Source organism: Chaetomium tenue (assembly GCF_020726465.1).
Source record: "Chaetomium tenue strain MPI-SDFR-AT-0079 chromosome Unknown F5144scaffold_2, whole genome shotgun sequence".
NCBI lineage: Eukaryota > Fungi > Ascomycota > Sordariomycetes > Sordariales > Chaetomiaceae > Chaetomium > Chaetomium tenue.
Genome location: NW_027117330.1, coordinates 3,135,246 through 3,148,649, shown reverse-complemented (window position 1 = coordinate 3,148,649; position 13,404 = coordinate 3,135,246). Strand labels below are relative to the sequence as shown.

The window sequence follows — 13,404 nt, the reverse complement described above, 5'->3', positions numbered from 1 at the left end:
CAGATGGAAATGTGTGACGCGTGGAAAAGTGCGTCGCTTGGGGGTGTGCGTCGCTTGGGGGTGGATCACGTTAGCTCAGAAGTCAGCCTCATAAATCATGCCCCTTGCAAACGAAGCCTGTCGCATTTATTGTCTTTGGGTGCAAGCCCCAGTTGGTCTCTCCTGACTTTATTTTGATATTGAAGCAGCGGTAATGCCTACCTTGTGGAACCCACGCGATTCTTGATCTGGCGCCGAGTTATAAGTCTTTGTTGACGTTGGTGGGGCTTACAGCAAGTCGTTCTCGGTTTATGTTCTTATTTTGACAGTGTGCCGTCTTGGCCCGCTCGCATTTGATCGAATCCGCCGAACGCCTCCCCCATCGATGCAGTAGAGCGGCAGACCGCGCGTCTAAAGCCAACGTCATCTCTCCTATTTCTCTACGGCACCGAAACGACATCAAACCGCTTGCCTCGCTAGACGAACACAACCCCAATTAGCCGCTCCTGCACCGGCCGACCTCTGCCCCCGAACGATGCCGAGCGGCTTCAGAGACGAGCTCTCGCCCGCAACATGACAATCGTCGCGACACACAATGGACGATCCATGGGGCTCACCATGGGCCGCAACAGATCCAGACAGAGACTTGAAGCCGGGCTCGCCCGCCAAGTCCGACATTGCCCCTCCACCGCGCGCCTTCCTCTCCGCGTCGAGCTCTCCTCGCATCCCCGCCGTTTCAGAACAATCTCCATGGGGAGGTGACGACAATGGATCTGGGGAATGGACAGCGGCGGCAGAGACGCCAGCGCACTCGATATGGGCCGGAGGTTGGGGGGCCTCGAATCCGAACCTCCTGGCCACCCCACGAGACGACCTGCTCAACAAAGGTAGTCCGATCGCATTGCCGGGGAACATCGCGACTCCAAAGCCAGCCAATGGCTCTGTGTTCCGACAACCCTCGCCGGACCCTTGGGGCAGTGGGTTCTCTTCTCGAAGACCTTCGTTTGAAGCTGCCTCCACCCCGCGTTTGGTTATCGAAGCCGCCTCCCCTATCGACGCGCCTATTACTTCGTTTGGGGCGCTGGGGATCGAACGACAGGATGTTGTATGGGATAAGTCGGACACCGCAAGCATTGGCAACCCGGAAATCACAATAGAATCTGATTCTGCTGTGGCTGGGTCGGGGGAAGCAAACGGAGTTGAAGAGCAGACCACACCTGTGGCGGCCCCCGGTAGTAATGTGCGGTTGAGCGTTGAGTCGGCCACGCCGAATCGCGGGTATCAATCCCCCACGCCGTCCAATGACAATACCGATCACGAAGAAGACCGACAGGACTCGCCGATTACATCCATTGACGAGGAGCCAAGGGGTCTGTCAGCGGGTTCGCGAAAAGCATCTGGAAAAGTGCAAGAGCTTGTCGTCAAGTTTGATGGCATTGCGAGGGCAGCGAGCGAAGAACGTGACATTGTTATCGCGCCCGCCAACACCAACAACTCCTCCGCCGCAGAGAAAGGAGATGGCTTAGGTGACGCCGCCGATTTCGCCGATTTCGAGGATGCCAACGCAGACGGACCGTCTCCCCCGTCGCCCTCCAAACCGAATGTTGGACCGACCTTTGAAGAACCAACTTCAGCTGACGCACTTGAGCCGCCGTCGCCCTCTGTGTCCGATAACCTTTCCTCGGGCCCATCAGCAATTGCCCAATTTGGACCGATCCATTTCGGTGTGGATCCTGGCTTGGTCGCCAAGTTGTTCAATACCCCCGTGGGAGCCACCTCCGATCACGATGTGGATTACGAGGTGCCAGACCATGTTATTGAGGACAGCTTCACCAAAATTTCGGAGCGGAAAACCTGGTATCGCATTTCCCGGTTAGGGTCCTCACGGAGGCATAATGCTGGAGACGATGACAGCTACAGGAGAGTCGCCTGGGGAGCATCTGTGGTTCACGATGACACCATCAAGATCGTCCGCCGGTGGATGGAAGAAGATTCCATCGCTGGACGTGTGGCTCTCGGGGGTGGAATCTCCAAAACCCAGAAGAACATGTTTGGTTGGGATTCATCTGTCGAGCCGGTCGCCCTGGATGATGTGTTTAGAAAGAAGAGCCCACACTCTCGGGCTTTCTCGGTCCAGCAACCCCCCCGAGCAACCGGTCTTTCTCTGCACCTCGCGGATGGGCCCTCAAAAAGGCCGCTACAACGACCGGCACACCACGCTTCAAATAGTGCCGGACCAGGTGTACCTTCATTCGGTTGGAACACCGCCTCACCAACAACCACTTCCCACACACGCTCCACCAGCGCGATACCTGTCCCAGCCACTACGAATCTCGCAGGCCCAGCAACCCAAATCCACACCACCGCTCAAGGAACCAAGGCCCCCGATGTCACCGCCGCTGCCGATAACGACGACGACGATGACGATGAATGGGGCGAGATGGTGTCTTCACCTGTAGTTGCCTCTCAACCCCAACCTATATCAGTCAGCTCAGCAACCAATACACCTCCCGTTGGACCCACCCCGACTGCATCCGTACCCCAGCATAACAACATTGTTAATCACACGCCCGCTGCCAAGGACACTGCACAAAACCCCTTGGACGAAGCTGGCGTCTCGGCCTTCGAGTCGGCTCTCGCCAAGTCGGGGCCCCAAGTTCAAGCATTAGACAGCATACCGGAACTCGTGGACCATTCAGCTCCTGGCCCTAGTTCGGATAATTCCGCGTCTGCTCGCCTGATCGCGACGACTACAAACAACCCCCCAATATCCTCCACATCCATCACGACACAGCTAGCCCCAGCTGGCGATCCGCAACATGAGCATGAAAAAACGGCACAATGGATCATTGCCAACCTCCCTGATCTCTCGTACATGCTACGTTAAGTAGTCGTGTGGCATCTCACAAACAGTGCGACAGGAGCCCTATCACATCCGTTTGAAGCCGGCGGCGGATACTGTATCTATTCTTTTGTGTATGCTACCCATATTACCATGTGTTCATCTTATCAAATATCATTTCAAGCGGTTGAGAATATATCAGCACGCGACATTTTACTAGCCTAAGTCTGGGGCCCCATGTTTGACATGCTTGATGCGGGCAAATTCGTGGCAAACATGGGTCAATCTTCAACCCTAAACCGACAACACGTTTCCCCAGCCGAGGACACACTCCGGTTCGCTCGCTCGCTTTATTTTCGAGCACTCCTAGATATCCACACACGGCCCGAAGGGGTGCCACACTCGGGATACCGCCCCTCTTGGTCCTCGTTCGGAGTCGCGAGAAGCGCGAACAGCTCCGACAAATAAAACGCTAGGCTCGGCCGTCGCCGTCTCCGCCCCTCTGCCGCCCCAAGCTGCCGGTGACCGTAGGCCCCGCATCCCCGCAATTTTGGCGTGGCGCCCCGTCAGCCAAGAGATCAGAGTCGACCCCAGGCCCCGCGGAATCCGGGGCTTAGGCGTATCAGAGACCGCAGATTGCGAAGCCGAAACTGCTGCCGGAAACGTGGACGATCACCGCGTTTTCCTGACGCTCACCGCGAGACTCTGGTTCGGCCTTGGTAAAGCCAACAACAACTGTCCATACCCACGGATAGGAGGCGGGTATCACATGCGTGACCAAAACCCGAAGTGGCGGTTGGATCAAGTTCATATAAACCCCTGAGATCTCGGATTATTCTTTCTGTCTTGGTTTGCTTATTGCTGCGATACCCAATATGGCCCTCATCAACTTCATCCTCTCGCCGTGGGCGCCAGCTGCCCTGCTGGTTGCCGCTGTGGTGTATTATGTTTATCCGTACCTTGTTACTTACCGGGACCTCAAGCACATCCCGGCGCCGTTCCCTGCCCAGTTCTCGAACTGGTGGTTACTTTTAGTTGCCCGCCGAGGTGACCGGTACGACACGGTCGACAAACTCCACAAGAAGTTGGGTCCGGTTGTGCGTATCCAGCCGAACCATGTCAGCCTCTGCAATGACGAGGCTATCCAAATCGTCTACGGCCACGGCAATGGCTTCCTGAAAGCGTGGGTTTGATCTGCCAGGCGAAGGGCGGCACAGGTACTAACACGCCCCAGGGACTTCTACGATGCCTTTGTTAGCATTCAGCGAGGCCTCTTCAACACGCGGGACCGCGCCGAGCACACGCGCAAGCGCAAGATCGTGTCCCACACCTTCTCCGTCAAATCGGTCGCCCAGTTCGAGCCCTACATCCACAGCAACCTCGAGCTTTTCGTCCGCCAGCTAGACAACCTCATCTTGCGCTCCAACAACCCCGATGGCGCTGCCCACCTCGACTGCCTCAACTGGTTCAACTACCTCGCCTTCGATGTTATCGGTGATCTCGCCTTCGGTGCGCCGTTCGGCATGCTGTCCTCTGGCGCCGACATGGCCGAGGTCCGGGCCTCCCCGGAGAGCCCTCCGATCTACTTGTCCGCCATCGAGATCCTCAACCGCCGCGGCGAAGTCTCCGCCGCGCTCGGCAGCCTTCCCGCCCTCAAGCCCTTCGCCAAGTACTTCCCCGACCCCTTCTTCACCCAGGGCCTCCAAGCGGTCGAGAACCTCGCCGGCATGGCCATCGCGCGCGTCAAGTCCCGCCTCGAGAACCCCCCTCCCGCCGAACGCAAGGACCTCCTGCAGCGCCTGATCGACGGCCGCGACGAAAAGGGCGAGCCCCTCGGACGACAAGAACTCACCGCCGAAGCCCTCACCCAGCTCATCGCCGGCAGCGACACGACCTCCAACTCGTCCTGCGCGCTGCTCTTCCACGCGGTGCGCACACCGGGCGTCATCCAAAAACTGCAAGCCGAGCTCGACGCGGCGCTGCCCGCCGACCTCGACGTGCCGACCTTCGACATGGTGCGCGACCTGCCCTACCTCTCTGCCGTCGTCAACGAGACGCTGCGCTTCCACTCGACGTCGGGCATCGGCCTGCCGCGGCAGATCCCGCACGACGCGCAGGGCCTCCACTACGAGGGCCACTACTTCCCGCCGGGCACCGTCCTCAGCGTGCCGACCTACTCGATCCACCACTCCAAGGAGATCTGGGGTCCCGACGCGGATGAGTTCAAGCCCGAGCGCTGGGAGAAGTTGACGCCCAGGCAGAAGAACGCGTTTATTCCGTTTAGCTATGGCTCGCGGGCCTGCGTGGGACGGAATGTGGCCGAGATGGAGATGAAGCTGATTGTGGCGACGTGGTCGCGCCGGTATCATGTGACGCTGAGGCAGGATTATATGGATACCAAGGAGGGGTTCTTGCGGAAGCCGTTGGGGTTGGAGATTGCGCTGAAGAGGCGGCTGTGAGGGGGGTGATGTCCACGGTGGGTTCAAGTTCCTTCCTGAATACCTACCCTGGTAAAACCCGGTCTTGTTGTCACCACCACGGTTCAGGCTCCACCGTTTTGTACCGCCCGCTGTAAGCCAGTTGGGCATTGTATATATTTTTACTTTATGTTTGTATATGACTCTTATGTATGAATATCCTCTGCGATTTTCAGTCGTTTCAGTTTCTTATCATGTACGAATCAACTGTTGTTACCTCGGTAACCAAATCACCTGTTGTCATGTTCACGGATTAGGAGAATGACAAGTGTTTCCAGCAGTCAAGGAGACGTCAAGGAATATATGCCCTTGTTGCGATCTTGAGTCGGGAACGTCAAGCGGTGAGTGCTACCACATGATTGAGGCAGTTGTAAGCAATGAACATCCTGGCCGCCCCTGAGTTTTTGACTGCTTGATATGCTCTGAGTGAGAGCAAACTAAATGCGACGCGAAGCTACCGTGACGTCAAACTTTGCCTAACTGCTGCCCTTCTGGAAGGAGCTTTGTCCAGCTCTAACCTTTGGCAATGGTAGTGTAGAACAAACGCGATCTTTCTCCCTTTGTGACAACTTGAAATGTCGCCGATACTTGTCATCTCTCGCGCTGAACGCGACTCCTACATCACTGACACGCGACTACTCTCACCACTCCAGCAGTTTCATCGCTCCTCTACAGGATTGGCGCAATGAATCAACTAGTTAAGGCGAGAAGTTGCCTTAGCCGATTTGGTGTTCGTGCCTACACCTCTTGCAGGCCTCGACCCTGTATTCTCAACTTCAGCACAACTAACAGGCTATCAAGGCCGATCGATCGTGCGACCGCCGCTCGGGATCTTGTTGCCTTACTGACTCACGAGGAGCAAAAGCCAGCCTCATCCAAGTCGTCTGGCGGTACTTCTCCTGTTTCCGGCCGCCGCGAAGTCCTCTCCGCCATCGAGTCGCTGCTCCGTACCCTAAACCCGGGGCAGCCATTGTACGCTGCGTTCCATGACGGCTTGGTACACGATCCGCTCGGCGGCGGTTCCTACGCCTTCCGGGACGATCTTATCAAACCTCTCCTCGAAGGCCTCGTGCACGATGAAGCCCTCAATCTTGACGCGTATTCGGAAGCACGGCTAGCTGACAACATTCCGAGCCGCCCAATCGTCATCCATGCAGGAGCACAACCCAACAACTCACCACACTGCGGCACTCTAATTGTCTTCTGTTACGCCTTCGCGGTGGCTCGAGCGATGCGGGACCGAATGCGGGCAATGGCCGCTCACAGTCAGGCTGTATTCCAACCTCCTCCTGTCTCAGTCAACATAACCTTCGTCGACACGGCACCAGTCAAGGGAGAAGGACTCGAGATTGACGGCATACACTACCAAAAGTCATATCGAGACACACCCAGCGCCTCAGCCACCTGGACAGGCGACTACCACGAAGTGCTCAGCCTTCTCTCCCGCTGGTCCGATATCCCCGTCACCACAACCGTCCAATCCGACTTCTTCTCGAACCCCTTCATGCCCCAGCTCCTCAACTACTTCATCACCAACCACCGCACCCTCGGCCGCCAGCTCTCCCCCAAGTACGGCACCCTCGCCCTGCGCGCCGCCTGCCCCATCCCCGGGTGCGGCCTCGCCGAAAAACACGGCCGCCTCAACCAATACACCACGAACACCACCACCACCCCCAACACCCCCGCGGCAATCACGTTCAACTGCCCGCACCACGGCCCTCACACCCTCACCCTCCCCACCACCCCCAACCTTTCCAGTGCCCTCGCGCTCTCCCGCCTCGAAGCCAACGCCCCCACCCGCAACCTCCTCCGCAGCATGAGCCACCTGCTCGACACCGCCACCCACCACGTGCGTGTAACAGGCGCCGACTACGCGGGCGGGTACCAGGAGGCGATGCTATACCGGCCGTTGGCGGAGTGGAGTCAGTGGAGGGCGGTGACTGGGGAAGGTGTGACTGGGGGAGGGGTGACTGGTGTGAATGGGGGAGGGGTGAATGGGCGTACGCCGCATATCTTGTACGCGCCGCTGGTGGTGGATTGGAGTGGGGCTAAGTTGTCCAAGTCGTTGTATGTGCGGGAGGGGGGGTATGAGGGGATGAGGGTGTTGGGGACGGAGGGGTTGGGGAGTTATCGCGTGTTGAAGAGGGGGGTGGTGGGGAATGGTGGTGATGGGGTGGTGGCCGGGGATGAGGAGGGGTTGAGGAGGATTTGGGAGGAGGTGGGGAGGTGGGTGGCGGATCCGAGGAAGTTGTTTCGGTGTTATTCGGTGGAATATTTGAGGCGGGTGGTTGTTGAGGGGGAGAAGTGGGAGTGAGATGGTGGGTTTTGTTACGGTTTAGTTGTTTAGTTGGGCTGGGGAGAAACTGGTTGGCGTTGGTGTTGGTTGATGATGTGATGGGTATCTTTTGTACGGAATACTAAAGTTTGGCCAAACTTGCGCTTGACTCTTTGATGCCTGGAACCCAGAGGCGGCCGCTCAGAACAGCTTCTTCACCTTCTCGTCCCGCCCTTCTTCGGTCCCCCATCGATCCTCCCACAAGCCGCCCCTGAGGTAACGCCAGCCCATCGGTGCACCGCCTATGTCCCAGCTGTTTTTCATCTCTGCCAACGTGACAGGCTTGACAAGCTCGTATAACTCTAGGACAGGGTATCCATATTTGGACTCCTTTAGCCCAGCATTGAAGTCCTCGTTGCCAATGCCGAAGGGCTCTGTGGGTACTTCACCCGGGGTGTGTCGAACATCAGGTGGTATCACGGCGATGTGTCTACTAGATTATTAGCAAGATCATGGCGGGGAAAAGGGACGAGAAACTTGAGAATACGTGATAGCTGCCCTGCCATTGTTATCGCTACCTCTAGTCTCATAGAACCACAATCGCTCCACGCCGTTTCCTAGCCGATAGTTGCGGTATTCGTGGTTCTTTTTTTGGCGGGCAATGTTGGCGAGATGCTCTGGCTTAATAGCAAGGAGCACGTCGCTCACAACGCGGTCCTCCTTTCCCTTCGGTTTAGCCGGCGCCGTTCTCTTCCTGATGCGGTGTGTCTGCTGCCATTCGAGTGACATGTCTGTTGCTCCTCCGTTGCCTATCTGGCAACTTTAATTGAGTGTAAGACTAAGTGCAGGTTTAGTTAGTGTTGCAGCGTTGCAGCGGACAACGCCAACGGAGAACTGTCGCGCTTGGTCGGTGGGTTGATTGGTTTGCAACGCTGAACGCGCTGAGTTGTGGGGGTCTGAGAGCCCTGCTGGTGCCGCACTGGGTGACTGACCTGCCCGGTGCACCTACGCACCTGCCTCACTGAACATGCTTCTTCCCGAGCAGATTATTACAATTCACAAATTATTTCCCTCCATTTCAGTCATCCAGCGACCTCTTGCCTCGTCCCTTTTCCTCCAAATAAATTATGCCGACTTCAACTCCTTCATTTCCGTCACAGCGCTGACCCCCTTCATCACAAGCCAACCCGACACAGCCACATGAAACCAACCGCCGAATCTGCTCTCCAGCAACAACGGCGCCTCGTCTTCTTTCCTCCACATCCAAGTCTCGTTAACAAACACAACACCCCCATCACTCTGCACCTCCACTCCCGCAACAATCACCCCATTAACCCTCGCCCCTTTGTAAGTAGGCGGCGCATCCAATGCCATCTCCACCCGTTCGTGCCCTTGCAGCCCCCCATTACCTCGATGCACGACGCTCCAGAACCCATTCACCCGCTCGCCGTTGCAGAACCCAAGGTTCCGAATGTACGGCGTGTCGAACGTCTTCCTCACCGCCTCGTCTCCGGCAGCCGCACGGAGCAAGAAGGCCTGCGGCGTCCAACTGAAGGCCGTCATGGTCGCTCGGACGTAGTCGGTCACCACGGCCGATACGTTATCCGGCAGGCTGGATTGTGGTAAGGGCTTGGAGGTGATCCGTTCGTACGCAAGGATCCATTCCGACTCGTCGGCTCTGACCTCTTCTGGCAATGTGGTAGGTCTGGAAACTTCGGCCGGGATAGTGGAGATGCGTGTCCTCTTGTTGCGGAAGCCCGTTGCGGTTTTGAGTTGTTTGGAGACAGCGCGGTCGAGGTAGATCAGGTATGTGACAGGGAGAGCTAGTGGTAAGACGGCTAGGCAGACAGCCAGCTTGGGGGAAGGTAAGTTGACCAATTTGCTGAACATCTTGTTGTGTAACATGGACATCAGTCCGAGCTGCTGGTAGGTATATCCTCGATATCAAAGCCGGGAAGTCAAGTTCAAATGCTCACGAGCAAAATGGACGGGCCAGTGAGACAACTTGCCACCGCACTGTGTCAGCCGGCCTAACTCATACCCTTGGGCCAAAAACTGTCAAATACGAAACACGAGACTCGGCAACTCCACCGTTCGTATTGTCACCATTTCGAGGATAGGACAATCTACCAGGTCTCTGTGGCGGTAGTTGGCCATTGAAAAGCCTGAGGTACGTAGCAAGTCACAAGAGACCTGCAGTCAGGTTAGCTTGCCCATCAACTCTGTTATCACTGTTACTACTGCTACTTGTTGCGCTTGGATAAGAAGTGCACATGCCCGGTAGGTATGTTACTAGGTAGGTGTTTAGTAATTGACCGTACTGATGGTCCTGGTTGTTGGGATGGGCTCGACAAAAGCTGAATACCTATGATAACGTACCTAGCTTGCCTATGTTGCTTGTTACTGTGGTCTTCTCATGCATGCCAACAACCAAGCATCATCCTCTTAGAGTCACACCTTTAGACAACACCTTTTTGACTTCTCATCCCAACCATCAGACATCAAGCGAAGAGTCCCAAGTCACACCTGGAGCAAGTGCGGGAGAAGAACAAAACCAGACGGCAAGGTTTTAATGCACAGACGTCACACCACCCCTTGTGGCCAACTTGTCATCGTCACAAGCTTGTTTGTCATATGCTTTTCGCTAGCATAGCTCGGCTAACACAATACCACACAGATGTCAAACCTGACGCGCTACCCATAGGCAAACGTCCCTGCGGACCAAATCGGCCTGTATGGTCCACAACAGCCCTGGTACGCTACAAGCGGACCAACCCTCGGACAAACCCAGAGTTCGACCCGAGGACGTTCCCTTTTATTCCCAACGACCAAGGCCACGCACAACCCAACGAAACACCCCCCCCCCCTTTTAACACAACCACAGCCTCTTCCAACCAACCCCTCTTCCCCCCTCCACGACCCCTCCAACCGCATCTACGCCCACCAAAGACGACGGGGACGGAGCGCGCCACGGTATTGGTGTTTGGCCCACGGGCAGGCGCTAACGCTGCGCGATGTGCTGTTTGCGTGGTAGCCTGCTCATGAGCTGGAGATGAGGCTTGGGGTGGGAGGTTTCAGGGGGGAAGGGGAGAGCGGCAGGTCGGCGGCGTCGCCGCAGCTGATGATGTGGGGGGGGGGCGGGCGGGGGTATCGTTGGCGGTGATGGGTTGGGGGAAGAGTACCTAAGAAGGGAGCAGTAAATAGCGAGGGGGGGTGGTGCGTTGTTGAGGCGCAGGGGGAACAATGGAGAGGGGCGTAAGCGGGCGTGATCTGACGCCGACATGTGGTTAATGCGTGGGATAATCACTCGTGGTGGTCGGTTAGATCTGGATATGGCCCAGGATCCAGATCGCTGTAGGATATAAAGATGCTTCCGAGCGCGATGGAATGCTACGGTCTACCAAAACACTGGTTTATATTCGTGTTGGAATAGGTGCTGAACTGGTGAGGGTTACACAGCCCCTGGCTTTTGGGGCTCGGGGATGTTACAAGATTACCAACCGTACCGTGTGTTCAGTCAACTTGATGTTTCCTCACATGCTTTCAATTGATTGCATTCCTCGGCAAGTTCAATGCAGAGTGTCGATAGTACCTCTCATACTGCATGGGGCTTGCCACTAGACTAATCCAACATCAACAAGCAATACTCACCCTGGTGTTGATAGGTCCGAGACCCAAGCGCTTGGCTCCGAGGAGGTGTTGCAATACTATCACGCGATGTTGTCATTGGTCTACGTTGAGAGTTACCTGCATCCCTGTCTCCGAGATGCCCCGGTTGTTGTATTAGACAACCAAAGGTGGTATTCCAGCTCGTTCGCGTGACCGAACGCTTGGTCCCATTCATCATTCCTGTTCTGAATCGTGACGGTAGGGAAGTCCGAGGCGGCTTCAGACATTGGAGGGAGAACTGTGTAAAATCCTCCGGTTGGCCCGGGGGATACAGGAAGCATGAATCGAGCTTGACGAATGTCACCTACCCCAGGAAGGTGGCGGGGTTAGATGCGTTGGGTGGCGGTTGTATGATTCAATATCAAGAGTGAGCTTCACATGGGAAAGACAGTTGCATACCTCGGCGGAAAAAACACGGTTTAATCAGATGCCATTTGTCGGTAAGGCGCTGTCCCCAACTTTGGATGTAACCCCCAGCCGATGCCATGGAGCGCCGAGCCCCCCTACCCCGGCTCTCCCCGCGAAATGCAAAGTCAATGGGTGCCGATGGAGAACAGATCGACGAGAATCTGGGGTAAAAACCTGTCTTTTTCGGGCATCCACCCCATACAGATCTCATGCCGTGCATGGGGGAATCTGTGATGTGCCCAACCTAACCAACAGGCCCCGGGTCCCCACCCCCCCATTCTCAATTCCTAGGAGTCTCACGCTAACGTAAGGTTGCGTTCGCCTTCGTGGGTCTTATAGCGTACTGCTCTATTGGCTACTAACATCGTGAGAACGTAAAATGGAGAGATCGGAATGAGGGGTTGCGCCGGAAAGGGGGTGTAGAGATCGTGGAGGAACAGAACAAGAATAGATATCTTCTTGGCGAGAAGTCCGGAAAACGGTATGTTTGGAAGCTTGGAATAGTATAAATACTTGCCTCTCTCCTTCGTCCAAACCTCTGTTCTCTCTTCAACACACAACCACAGACACACACACACGAGACTCATCTCTACCAACATAAACACATCCCCCAAACCAACAAGCACAATGCAGTTCTCTACTCTTGTCATTGCTACCCTGGCCGCCGTGGCCTCCGCCAGCCCTGCTGTCAGACGCCAGGCTGAGTGCCCCGAAATCGACAACATTCCTGTTTGCGGTGTAAGTTTTTCCCACCGGTTTTCACCGAGAGGAGGACCCTCAAGATAAGAACTACGCTGACACCATGGATCAGTATTCCTGCATTCTCGCAGCCGTCACCGAGATTGGCTGTGGAACCGAGGACTACGCTTGCATGTGCGGCAAGTTTTCCGACCTGCAGCTGGCCGCTGCCAACTGCGTCATCACCAACTGCGGTCTCGATGGTGCTCCGGCGGTGCTCGACGCAGCCCAGGCTGTCTGCGATGCTTGCGCTTAGTCAGGGGGCTAGTAGGGCCGTCCTGAAGGCATCTTGATGGGGGTGGATAAGGATTGTATATAGGTAGTTGAAAGGACTTTCGGCCACAGTTGCTGGGCTGGACATAACGCAAATACAACTGGAATGCAGTCGCGAACAATTGTATTTTGTTCAAGACCCTCTTTGCTGAAGCCCCCTTTTCACTCCCTTCGCGCTCAATCTAGCAAATTCACCTACTGGTAAACATGAACCTGGCGTATGGACACCGTACATTCATCCCTGAGTGTGGTTCTTCCGACGGCACGGCGGTGGCTGAGCGTCGTACAAGAAAAAAACAAGTCCCCTCGACCGGAATCGAGCCGGTGACCTTTCGGTAATCAATAAATTCCTTTACAGCCGAACGTGATAGCCAACTACACCACAAGGGGTTATTTCATGATCGGCAAGTGGAGCAAATCCTACTTGTCAACTCCACCCACCTCTTCCCAAGACTTTTTGCAACCGGCAAGGAGCTGGCCGACCCCGATATTCTCCTGACCGTTGAAGATAACCAGTGGGTCGGACCGCGGCGTTGTTGTACTGGAATGGATAACATCTGAGTCGGGAGACGTGCCTTGTGTCGCCCCAAAGCACAATCTTTTTCACACCCCCTTTTCCCGCCCCCTTTCCAAACCCCCCTTTCCACATTCGTCTCTAGGAAAGTTTGGCGGAACCTAGAGTGGTTCCCCATGGGAGCAACAGGTCATCCTAGCCGGAATACTCCGCGATAGCTGATAAATTG

The 13,404-nt window shown here is 55.9% G+C and overlaps 6 protein-coding genes and 1 non-coding gene across 7 annotated transcripts; 4 read left to right on the top strand and 3 right to left on the bottom strand.

Annotated features, from left to right (window-relative positions):
• Positions 1 to 574: 574 nt before the first annotated feature.
• Positions 575 to 2,866, top strand: F5144DRAFT_590528 (uncharacterized protein; the record flags this gene model as incomplete). The annotated part of the gene is made up of 4 exons (XM_066790163.1): positions 575 to 806; positions 871 to 922; positions 990 to 1,050; positions 1,190 to 2,866. 4 exons carry the CDS (start codon positions 575 to 577, stop codon positions 2,864 to 2,866), a joined length of 2,022 nt encoding a protein of 673 aa, XP_066646732.1.
• Positions 2,867 to 3,493: 627 nt separating this feature from the next.
• Positions 3,494 to 5,581, top strand: F5144DRAFT_124655 (cytochrome P450). Its single transcript, XM_066782238.1, has 2 exons — positions 3,494 to 4,004; positions 4,056 to 5,581. The coding sequence occupies exons 1-2, from the start codon at positions 3,697 to 3,699 to the stop codon at positions 5,278 to 5,280; spliced, it is 1,533 nt and encodes a 510-aa protein (XP_066646731.1). The 5' UTR covers positions 3,494 to 3,696; the 3' UTR covers positions 5,281 to 5,581.
• A 402-nt stretch (positions 5,582 to 5,983) lies between these two features.
• Positions 5,984 to 7,612, top strand: F5144DRAFT_527412 (uncharacterized protein; the record flags this gene model as incomplete). The annotated part of the gene is made up of 1 exon (XM_066786854.1): positions 5,984 to 7,612. One exon carries the CDS (start codon positions 5,984 to 5,986, stop codon positions 7,610 to 7,612), a length of 1,629 nt encoding a protein of 542 aa, XP_066646730.1.
• A 134-nt stretch (positions 7,613 to 7,746) lies between these two features.
• On the bottom strand, positions 7,747 to 8,530 carry F5144DRAFT_124634 (uncharacterized protein). The gene is made up of 2 exons (XM_066782237.1): positions 8,121 to 8,530; positions 7,747 to 8,063 (listed from the first exon to the last, which is right to left on the bottom strand). The coding sequence occupies exons 1-2, from the start codon at positions 8,360 to 8,362 to the stop codon at positions 7,775 to 7,777; spliced, it is 531 nt and encodes a 176-aa protein (XP_066646729.1). The 5' UTR covers positions 8,363 to 8,530; the 3' UTR covers positions 7,747 to 7,774.
• F5144DRAFT_484841 (uncharacterized protein) lies at positions 8,428 to 9,463 on the bottom strand (the record flags this gene model as incomplete). Its single annotated transcript, XM_066785470.1, has 2 exons — positions 8,428 to 8,590; positions 8,715 to 9,463. The coding sequence occupies 2 exons, from the start codon at positions 9,461 to 9,463 to the stop codon at positions 8,428 to 8,430; spliced, it is 912 nt and encodes a 303-aa protein (XP_066646728.1).
• Positions 9,464 to 12,215: 2,752 nt separating this feature from the next.
• F5144DRAFT_641951 (uncharacterized protein) lies at positions 12,216 to 12,712 on the top strand. The gene is made up of 2 exons (XM_066792786.1): positions 12,216 to 12,388; positions 12,462 to 12,712. Exons 1-2 carry the CDS (start codon positions 12,278 to 12,280, stop codon positions 12,642 to 12,644), a joined length of 294 nt encoding a protein of 97 aa, XP_066646727.1. The 5' UTR covers positions 12,216 to 12,277; the 3' UTR covers positions 12,645 to 12,712.
• Positions 12,713 to 12,962: 250 nt separating this feature from the next.
• F5144DRAFT_t43 lies at positions 12,963 to 13,051 on the bottom strand. The gene has a single exon. It is a non-coding gene; the product is annotated as a tRNA-Tyr (tRNA).
• Positions 13,052 to 13,404: the final 353 nt, after the last annotated feature.

Coding starts and splice junctions, on each gene's coding strand:
- F5144DRAFT_124655 (XM_066782238.1), top strand. CDS start 3,697: ATGGCCCTCATCAACTTCATCCTCTCGCCGTGGGCGCCAGCTGCCCTG. Junction 4,005..4,055: donor GGCAATGGCTTCCTGAAAGC/GTGGGTTTGATC, acceptor AACACGCCCCAG/GGACTTCTACGATGCCTTTG.
- F5144DRAFT_124634 (XM_066782237.1), bottom strand. CDS start 8,362: ATGTCACTCGAATGGCAGCAGACACACCGCATCAGGAAGAGAACGGCG. Junction 8,064..8,120: donor AATGGCAGGGCAGCTATCAC/GTATTCTCAAGT, acceptor ATAATCTAGTAG/ACACATCGCCGTGATACCAC.
- F5144DRAFT_641951 (XM_066792786.1), top strand. CDS start 12,278: ATGCAGTTCTCTACTCTTGTCATTGCTACCCTGGCCGCCGTGGCCTCC. Junction 12,389..12,461: donor ACAACATTCCTGTTTGCGGT/GTAAGTTTTTCC, acceptor ACCATGGATCAG/TATTCCTGCATTCTCGCAGC.